Source organism: Morus notabilis, unplaced genomic scaffold, assembly GCF_000414095.1.
Source record: "Morus notabilis unplaced genomic scaffold, ASM41409v2 Scaffold150, whole genome shotgun sequence".
Classification (NCBI taxonomy): domain Eukaryota; kingdom Viridiplantae; phylum Streptophyta; class Magnoliopsida; order Rosales; family Moraceae; genus Morus; species Morus notabilis.
Genome location: NW_010364058.1, coordinates 212715 through 223171, shown reverse-complemented (window position 1 = coordinate 223171; position 10457 = coordinate 212715). Strand labels below are relative to the sequence as shown.

General features: G+C 35.3%; 1 protein-coding gene across 5 annotated transcripts in view; it reads left to right on the top strand.

The window, feature by feature from the left end:
* The first annotated feature begins 2026 nt into the window (after positions 1-2026).
* The window catches only part of LOC21395250 (histone-lysine N-methyltransferase ATX1), a 14205-nt gene continuing 5774 nt past the window's right edge, over positions 2027-10457 (top strand). For all 5 annotated transcript variants that reach the window (XR_002902854.1, XR_002902853.1, XR_002902852.1 and 2 more), the window contains exons 1-16: positions 2027-2927; positions 3197-3248; positions 3340-3414; positions 3504-3723; positions 4472-4595; positions 4705-4809; positions 5346-5551; positions 5916-6008; positions 6153-6250; positions 7406-7573; positions 8259-8399; positions 8569-8616; positions 8862-8979; positions 9066-9131; positions 9211-9272; positions 9505-9561. Coding sequence is in view for 2 of the 5 variants with exons in the window: in XM_024170442.1 (XP_024026210.1) it covers positions 2293-2927; positions 3197-3248; positions 3340-3414; positions 3504-3723; positions 4472-4595; positions 4705-4809; positions 5346-5551; positions 5916-6008; positions 6153-6250; positions 7406-7573; positions 8259-8399; positions 8569-8616; positions 8862-8979; positions 9066-9131; positions 9211-9272; positions 9505-9561 (2268 nt within the window). In the remaining 3 variants the exon portion in view is untranslated. The remainder of the gene's footprint in view (positions 2928-3196; positions 3249-3339; positions 3415-3503; positions 3724-4471; positions 4596-4704; positions 4810-5345; positions 5552-5915; positions 6009-6152; positions 6251-7405; positions 7574-8258; positions 8400-8568; positions 8617-8861; positions 8980-9065; positions 9132-9210; positions 9273-9504; positions 9562-10457) is intronic.

Below are 10457 nucleotides of genomic sequence, written 5' to 3'. Positions count from 1 at the left end.
CGCAGGGTAAGTAAAAAATCTTCAAAACAGAGACAAAAAAAAGAGGAAATATTTAAAACTGGAGAAAAAGAGTTAATATTTAATTATATTCATAGAATCAAAACGAATGAACAATAGAAACTTCTGTTAATCAAACCAAGTAAACTATTCATATCAAGAAGGTAAAAATCAATATAAATAATGATAATCAATTTCAAACTAAACATGACAATAAAGAATGAAAACAATAAAACATAAATACATGCATATATTAAGAGATAAGTACCTAAATTGAAGCAGAACAACAAAGAGAGTAAGCCCAATATCCAAAACCGACGAAGCCAAAGAGAATCCAGTATCTAGAAAACATCAAAGATAGTATTAGAAGTGTTATATCAAGTAGTCTATAAAGAGTATAATATAATGGTCGGAGAAGGAAAACAATGAGAAACAAAACTACAAATTATAAGAATACAATAGAAGTCTTTATTTATACATGAAGAAAACAAATTTCTAGTCATCGATAGATAACAACGGTTAAACCAAAAAAAGAACCGCTATAATCATTTCGTAAAAATAGGTGTCAAAGAGCATGAAAACCATATGAAGATCGAACCAAATACCAATAGGCAATAAATATATTAGAGACATATAGCAGAATCAAAACACGTAGCCAAGAAAAACACAATGCTATGGTAACCATATTAAAAAAATTATGAAAAAATCAATGTTTATCCCGAGAAATAAAACGGGAGAAAAAAAACCACCGATAAATTTTTTTTTTCCCTCATACTTCTAACATAAAATTCCTACATGCTGAAATGAAGGGAAGAAAGAAAAGGAAAAACTGAAAAAAAAAACCGGGAAAAAGAAAAAAAGAGGAGAAAAATATATATATCCCTGGTGAAGAAAAAAGAAAAACCCCCAAAAAACAAAAACAAAGGAAAAAAAGAGCGTAAAAAAAATGTAAATACAGATAGAAGAAAAAAATGTAGAAAAAAATAAGGAAACAAATAGGGGGTGAAAAAAACAATATAAAAATAACAATCTTAAACGAAGAACAAACAAAACTCCAAAGAAAAGAAAAAACAAGAGGAGGAAAAAAACAGGAAAAGAACAGGAAAAATCCAGACGAAGAAGAAAAATGGAAAGAAGTAAAAATCTTTCATTTCCACTGAGAGAACAAAACAGGAAAAAAAATCAGAGAACATAATTTCCACCAAAAACGTCAGAACTACGAAACCCAACAAATTTTCATTTCCATCAAAAACATAAAAACTATGAAACCCTAAAATTTTTCATTTCCACCAAGAGAACAACCGGTGAAAAAAAATACCTACCAAAAGAAAAAAAGAATAGAAACTTCATCGCAAGGGAAATGACGAAAAGGAAAGAGTAGAAAACGAAGAAAACAACAGATAAGAAATGAAAAGCAAAGCGTGTTTTCATTTCCAGTGAGAAAGCGAAAGAAAAAAGTTGGGGTTGTTTGGTTGGGGGATTCGTAGCCCGATTCAAATTATGGTTCATGGTTCGTTACAGTGTTTTCTCTCACAAAAAATACACGTAAATCGAAAATAGTTCTAATCTTATGATTCTAATCCATGAACCAAACGTCTCGTCTCCTAAGAGTCGAGCAAACAAAGAGTCAAGCAAAACATTCCCACCGAAAACATCAAAGCAGTAGGCAAACAAAGAGAAGAAGCCTTGAAGCTTCAGAGAGAGAGAAAAGACTAATATAGCTGGCCATATAACCAACTCGTGTAAAAGAAACTAAGGGCAAAAACGTCAAATCACATGATAAATCTCGAGAAGGACACAACGGGTATCAAAAGAAGTGAAGTACAAAACAAAAGGGCAGAAAAGACCGAAAATCTGAAAAAGGACACAACGGGTATAAAAAAAAATAAAATACAAAACAGAAGGGCAGAAGAGACCGAGCACTGTTCTAAGAACAGTAACTCGGGTGCCTCCTTTAGCGAAAGTATGTATAATAATATGTAGACCTATTTCCTATTTCCTGTGTTTTTTTTTTTTTCACATTGCTTTTGCTTTTTATATATCTCCCAGACCCTCTCTCCTGTCTCTCCCTTTTGAGAGAGAGAGAGAGGTAAAGGCATCAGGCGGGAAACCGCTCGTTTTGGGGCAAAAACCAAACCCTCCTCCTTAATAAGACCACTATTCACACACACAGATCCCTTATCTCTCCTCGTTCTCTCTCTAAAACCCTACTCTCCCAATCCTCCATAATCAGTAAATGAGAGAGCGTCGGAGAGAGAGAGACTAAACTCTGAGCTTTCAGCAAGCGGAAAATTCATGGCATTTCCCCGAAAAGACCAAGAAGACGACACCACCATCGACGTCCACACCGCCGCCGGCGCTCCCATCCGCTTCGTCCCTCTCGACCACGTCTACTCCGCCACTTCCCCCTGCGCCAGTGGCTCCTCCAACGTCATGTCCAAGAAGGTCAAGGCTCGCAAGCTCCTGCTCCACGACCGTTTCGCCTCCGAAAGCCCCGCCGCCGAACAAGACGACGATGGCGATCGGAAACCGCAGTTGATTCCTCCCCTCCCTCGCAAGCCTCCAATTGTCAATGTCTACTCTCGCCGCTCCAAGAGGCCGCGCCGTTCCTCCGCCAATTCGCCTTCTTTCTACGATTCTATGCTCGCTCGGGCAGAGTCTACCTCCGGTGGTGATGATTCCGAGGTCGGGAGGCTGGTGAAGAAGAGGAAGAAGAGTGGGGGGAAATTGGGGCCTGTCGGCGAGCTGGTGAAATTGGGTGTTGATTCCGACGTGTTGTCGGGTTTGGATAGGCCGAGGTTGAGAGATTGTCGGAATTATAATTTCGGTGGGAAGAACAATGGCAAGGGTTTGAAGAGGAAGAAGCGGAGTTCCGAGGAGAATTGTGAGAAAGCTTTGTCTGATTCGCCTACTACGAAGAGATGGGTCAGGTAAAACTGTCTCTTTAGGGTTTAAATTATATGAAAAAGTGAATTCTAAAGAAGAAACATGGGAATAAGCGCTGTTTTGGATGCTTGGTTTTGATGTGGGTAAAATGTTAATTTTGCCATAAAATGTTAGTTCTGATTATAATTATCCAAAAAAAAGTTCCTTTAGGGTTCAAAGTATATGAAATGAGTGGTTTTAATTGAATGAGTATTCTGATGAGTGAATTTAGATACTTGGTTGAATGGGGAAGTTTTGATTTTGACATTCACAGGTTGAGTTTTAATGGCGCTGAACCAAACTCATTCATCGGGTTACAGTGCAAGGTAAGCATTTTTCTTAATGTTATAGCCTCGTTCGGTTTGAAGCTCACTGTTTTGGTGCTTTTATTGAATTTATGGGTGTTTGTTGTTTAAGGTTTATTGGCCGCTGGATGCTGACTGGTATTCTGGTCAAATTGTGGAGTATAATCCTGATAGTGATCAACATCATGTATGCTCTTTGTTTAATCAATCATTTCTTTATAGTTTTCTATGTCTTGAAAAGGGTTTCAAGGATTAAACTTGGAGAAGCAAATGCAGGTTAAATACAAAGATGGAGAAGAGGAAAAGTTGATACTTTCGAATGAGAGAATTAAGTTCTATATTTCTTGCAAAGAAATGGAGAGCTTGAACTTGAGTTGCAGTCTTAATAGTGTGGACAGTGATTTCTATGATTACAATGAGATGGTCGTCTTGGCTGCAAGTTTGGATGACTGTCAGGAAGTTGAGCCTGGGGATATTATATGGGCCAAGCTTACTGGTAGGTGCTTTGTCTATCACATTTTCTCTATGATATAGAGAGGATGTATTAATGGTTTAAATTGTAAACACGTGTGTTGTGTTGAGTTACATATATATGGCCTGAAAATCCTTTTGCGCTTCTGATTTAGTTTTATTAAAAAGTTTCATTTTCCCCCATTGTCGACTTTAAACCTTTTTTATGCATAAATTGAATTGTTGGACTCTGGGTCAATGTAAATTGCAAGATGTTTGCAGATGCCACTAGTTTTGCTTATCTGATATTGAAGTCTAGCCCGGTGAAAAAAAAGGTTCATACTTTATTGAAAATGAGCCAAAAATTTAGCAGCGTGACATCAATACACATGTTTGTTTGACATCGAGAAGAATTTAGGGTTGTGTCTATCTTGGGATGCCTGTTGTTAGTTGTTACTTGCCTTTTAGGATGCATACGTTCATAATGGTGTTAAATTTATTAATAATGAGGCCTCTGCCTTGTTGCGACTAGCTTTTCTGTACAAGTGGTTGTTAAGTTGTCTGTGTCTTACCCATTTGCTAAATTCTTAGATGCCTCAAAAGGTGTTTCTTTGAAACGCTAGAATTTGGAGTTTCTAGCATCAACTTGTGGAGGATTGGTGTTCCTAGTTTTGTTGGCGATTCTATAGGTTTTTTTAATTGATTACTGTGACTATTCTTAATTTCTTTTTTATGGAAGATAATCGTAATTACTTTTGATTCTATGTAAACTACTTTTAATTGGTTAAGTACAGGTCATGCTATGTGGCCAGCGATTGTTGTAGACGAATCGCTCACTGTTGATCGTAAAGGCTTAAGCAAAACTGCAGGGGGCAGATCAGTTCCAGTACAATTTTTTGGTACCCATGATTTTGCAAGGTTTTCTTATTCTTTGAGATTTAAAGGACATCTTTTCTTTTTGCTATTGTAGTTTGATGTATGATTACTCATTCAAGCTGATATCATCTTTATAACTGTAATCACCCAGGATAAGAGTGAAACAGGTCATCTCATTTCTCAGGGGGCTTCTTTCTTCTTTCCACCTCAAGTGCAAGAAGGCACGTTTTATTAGAGGCTTGGAAGAAGCAAAAATGTAATCTTATGTGCCAGAGTTAGTATTCAGTTTATGTATATAAGGTTGAGATGAAGGTTTATTGATTCCACAAATATTGAATCACATCTATTTCTGTTATCAGTAGTATCACCATTAGACGATAGAATCTATGTTTTCAGTGTGACCATATATAGACCAGGCACTATATTCGTCATGGTTATCTGATGTAGGACAGCCTTGAATATCGGAGTAGGTTTTACAATCGTGTAACTAGAGCTAAAAAGTAGAGCATGAACACTGAAAACGGAAGTTGCTATTATGGGTTTTGATGAGAGATCCAATTTCCAAAGTTGTCAAAGGTTTTTGATTCTCGGTATATCAATTGTTTTTCCAACAATACTTTTTGATTAGTTCCATTAAAGGTTTATCCAGTGTTTAATCTAGATAGATCGAACAGAGTGGGGGTGGGGGTGGGGAATTTGTACTCATATTTTGTTATTTAGTACATTGATATTTATATGGCTTTTATTTTGTTATGGGATTGCCATTTTTTTGAATAAATTTGTTCTAACTAGGTATCTGAGTGAGCAAAAGCTTCCAAAAAGAATGCTACGGTTGCAAAATGGAATTAATGTTGATGAAGATGACGACGTAAGCGGAGACGACAATGGGTATACAGATTCAGGTGAAGATTTTGCAGAAGATCTGGGGATTCAGAGAATTTTGGAGGGCCTCCAAACTTCCCCGTATGTGATAGGGGATTTACAAGTGATAAGCCTTGGTAATTTCATCTGAACTTCCTCATGTTCTAAATGCTTGGACAATGTATTAACATGTTGATTCTCGTCTTAATTCACATTTTCACGTTCTCATCGAGACGATTTATTGTACTTTCATTTGTCTTTGGAAAGAACTCTTGCATTTTTATTTAATTTTAATGTTGTGGAATGAATTTGAGTTTGTGCAGATATATACAAGAAAAACGTGTATGGGTATTGTTTAATTTTTTCTGGGTTCACATAAGCTTTGATTAGTGTGTTGCTTGTTGTTCAGACAGTATGTTGTTTTTTATTGCACTCCCAGCCCTCAAGTAATCGGTTGTTGAGATTTCCATTCTACTTATTAGGCCTACAATTTTCTTGCAGGAAAGATAGTTAAAGACTCGCAATATTTTCAGGATAATAACTCCATTTGGCCTGAAGGATATACTGCTCTGAGAAAGTTCACTTCAATAGCAGGTGGAACATCATGGAGGAATATTATTTATTTATGCTTTGAACATGAAATTTTTTTGACGAGGTTTCGCTGGCATATTTATTTATGATGCCATTATTGCCATATAATAACACTGTTTCATTATTCATGAACTTTTGGGGTTTCAGATCTAAGTGCGTTTGCAATGTATAAGATGGAAGTGTTAAGAGATGCTGAATCACAGATTAGACCTCTATTTAGGGTGACACTGGATGCTGGAGAGCAGGTTAGTTTAATGGTAATGCATTCACTATTTTCATTCACAGATGTGCATTGTCCTGCTGCACTTGTTTAATGAGTCTTTTGCTTTCTGTTAAAAAGAAATTGCTTGTAATGCATCACTAATGGCTTTACAAGTTCCATCACATGGTTTCACTGATATCATAAGGTTGATAGTTCTGAAGTGTTTTTTGTTTGTTTGTTTGTTTTTTAAAGAAAAAAGCACCTAAGTGAGGCTCATGCCTCATGCGCCTTGTTAGGCATTTTACACCTCAAGGCATATGCCTTAATGAAAAAAGGCGTAAGCCTTGTTCAGTAGGTGGAAAACGCAAGCCTTGACTTGCCGAGGCCGAGGGACTGCTTCAGTTTGAGGCGTGCCTCGAGGCAATCAAGGTGTGCCTTTTTTTTAAAACCATGGTCTCTTTTTTAATTTATGATATGATCACTAAGGAGAAGTGGAAAACGACAGACACACTGCTCTTTTTTTTTTCCTTTGTTTTTTGTGATTTGTAGAAATCACCTGGTTGCCATTGGCGTATTAAAGCATACAGTTGCAAGGATGGATCTACTTTGGATATTTTACTTTTATGATTTACCTTTGAAGTCCTGACTTTTATGTCTTTATTGAGAGCCTAGATGCGTGATACCCTATGTTCTTCCATTTCTTCTGGCCTTGCTTGGAATAACTTTATAAGCTATGTTAGGTGCTGTCTTAGAAGTTAAAAGTCTTATTTAGATTTTTAGTCTCTTTAAGATGGTTCTAAAGTATCACATATGGCTTGTTGAATTTACTGTATAGCTTATCTCATGAACTTGTATATCTTCTTCTGCTCTTCCTCTTGATTTTTCCTTTTTCTTTCTATAAGCTCTATAGTTTTTAGAAAGGCGGTTTTTTATTTTATGTTAATTCTTGCTTGGGTAGTTCATGAAAAGAGTGTGCTCATTGTGAGAATTTCATCACTATGCATCTTGGGGCATCTAGTGGGTTCGTCATTATCTGCTGTTTATTGCAAAACACACGCACAAACATATTTTTATCGCAAAACAAGTGGGAATTTGTTACATCCTGGCTCTCTGTTGCAATTATATTGGTGTTTGAAAAGCGTAAATGCAATTCATTTATCTTCAGTTATATGTTTTTTCTTTTCCCTTTCATTCTCAGTTCAAAGGATCCACTCCATCTGCATGCTGGAATAAAATATATAAAAGGATAAGGAAACTGCAAAACAGCTCTGACAGATCACATACTGAAGAAAAATTGGAAGGCATCTGCAGATCTGGTTCTGATATGTTTGGTTTCTCCAATCCTGAAGTTGCAAAACTTATACAGGTATAATACAAAATTGCGATATAAAGTTAGCGAGTCTTCTGGTATTAAATGCGTTGCACCGTTGAGTTGGCAAGTCTTCTGGAATTAAATATGTAGATGTGGATCTTAAATCTTAATAATGTTTTGTTGTATTGTTAGAAACTCTTTTTACTTATTTGTTACCTTTTGGATGCTGTGCCATATTAATTGCTACTACAGAAGTCAATTAAGGAAACAAACTTAAGTTCAGGCGCTTCTGATTTATTACAGGGTGATGATCTTTTGGATTGTTATTTCACTTGTTCTTTTTTTCCTCACACATCGTAATACTGATGTTTTTTTCTTCCTAGGTTTTTCACCCCTTATATATTTGTTAGTGTATGTATGATACAGTCATTGATTTTGTATTTGTCTATCTAATGATTGTGGTATAAAAAGACGGACAATGTACTAGTATTAGATAGGATCACTTTTGTCTCTCTTCAATATGGGATGATGACATAGGAAGCCGTTTACAGATCATTGACAGTCTTTCTGAAGTAAGAAGCTTTGGTGTTGAATAATTTTTGTTCATTATATCTAATTTTTTAGTTTTTAGCTTGTTAATGTGTTCGTTTAGCATTCAGATCTTAGTGCTTTGATTAGATGTCTGCTCTACATTACACTTTCATTTCTACAGTTATTTACTTTTTCATCGTATCAACAGGGATTGTCGAAATCCTCGCATTCTTCAAAATTTTCCATGTGCAAGTTAGCCTCTAGAAAATATCAAAACCAGGGTGGCTATAGACCTGTAAGAGTGGACTGGAAAGACCTTGATAAATGTAACGTTTGCCACATGGATGAGGTGAAAGCTAGTTTTATTAGTTTCTGTCTTCTTTCTGGATAACATTTGTCCAATGTCTTTTCTACTTAAGCTCAGTATCCCCTTTGTCTCTACTCAATTGTCTCTTATTTGTTGTTTTCTTTATGCTCTTTATATGCCTTTGTATTGCTAATTGAAATTTTCTTTATAGGAGTATGAAAACAACCTTTTTCTCCAGTGTGACAAGTGCAGAATGATGGTAAGATTTTGTTCTCTTGAAGTAGTTGCTATCATGCCACCACGCATTATACAAAAACATGACATCAAATAATTGACTGTCAAATGCACTGCTAATCAATAAAAAATTTTCTGGCTTCCTACTGATTGAATTATTTGTTTCTGTTTTTGGATTATTCATTTCTTAAGATTTTTTTTCTTGTTTCTTTTTTGCTGTCTTGTGGTTGCTTTCTTCGTTTCAGTATACTAAAATTGCTGGTCTTCTAGGTGCACGCAAGATGTTATGGAGAAGTAGAGCCTTTTGATGGAGTATTATGGTTATGCAACTTATGTCGCCCAGGGGCACCCGAGGTTACTCCTCCTTGTTGCCTTTGTCCTGTTACAGGTGCTTGGAGGAAAATATTATGGTTTCTACTTTTTAAATTGTAAGGATTTCGATATGATTGAATTACTGATCTGATTTTTCTCTAGGGGGTGCCATGAAGCCTACCACTGATGGCCGCTGGGCTCACCTGGCTTGTGCAATATGGATCCCGGGTTGGCAACTTGGTCAATGCACTTTTTTTTTGTTTGAATAGTAATGTTTTCGTAATATTAATACTCTGAAATTCCTCAGAAACTTGCTTATCTGATGTCAAGCGCATGCAACCAATTGATGGTATAAGTAGGATCAGCAAGGTAATTTTATTTATTTACTTATTATAGCACTGTTCCTATTTTTATCTTATTTCTCCTACCAAAAAGTATTCTAACCTGATTTTTCAGGATGGATAGTTTTATAGTGGCCATCTTGGGGTAATTTCATTTGTGAGCACTAAGAATCATAAGAAAAGCCCTAACAACTTCAATTAACAAAGTTTCTTTCTCTGTAGACTAATATAGTAATTTATGCGTTGTTATATTCAAATAGGATCGTTGGAAGCTGTTATGCAGCATTTGTGGTGTTGCTTATGGAGCCTGTATCCAAGTAAGCTCATTTCTATTCTATAAAAAAAGTAAGCTCATTTGTAGTATAACTGCTCTGTGTTTCTGTTCTTCACACCTCATATTAATAGTTTCATCCAGAATTCTGAATTAGAGATTTTGACCTGTTTTTTTATTTTTTTGTTTCAACTTGTTGAAACGATCCCCACATGATATAACACAGTTGCTATTGACATGACAGTAAAGAAACATATTGAAATGCTTTATTTGTTGCCTAAAAATATTAGTGGACGTTTGGTTTATGAATTCAGAACTATGATTTAGAATCATTCTCAGTTTACGTGTTTTTTTTCGAGAGAAAATACTGTAATGAGTCACGAACCATGATTCGAACCATGGCACGAATCCTCATACCAAACACTGCATTAGTCTATTTCTATAATCCGCGGTATGATTCCAAAAGGAAAAAAAAAGAAAAGAAAAAAAAAACTCTCCTGCTCTTGTAAATTAAATTTCAGCCGCAATTAAGGCTGTGTTAGGTATTGCTTTTCGCTCTCAAAATCAACTTCTGCTTATAGCAAAAACTGATTTTAGTGTTTGGTAAATCTCTTTAAAAGTGTTTTTTGAAGAATTTTTGAAGAATCTACGGCCAAAATCAGAAGCATACCAATTTTAGCTTTTAGATTGTGCAGAAATCAGTATAGTACAATTAATAAAATTTTTAAATACCCATAATATCCCTAATGAAATTTAAAATTTACAATCTAAAATTCAGACTCGTAATATAATATAATAATACAATAATATAATATTATATAATGTAATAGTAATATTGTAAGAAATAATATCATAATTATATTAATAACTCTAATATTATTATTTTATCATATAATATGATATTATAATAATATTATAATTATTTTATAATATGATATTATA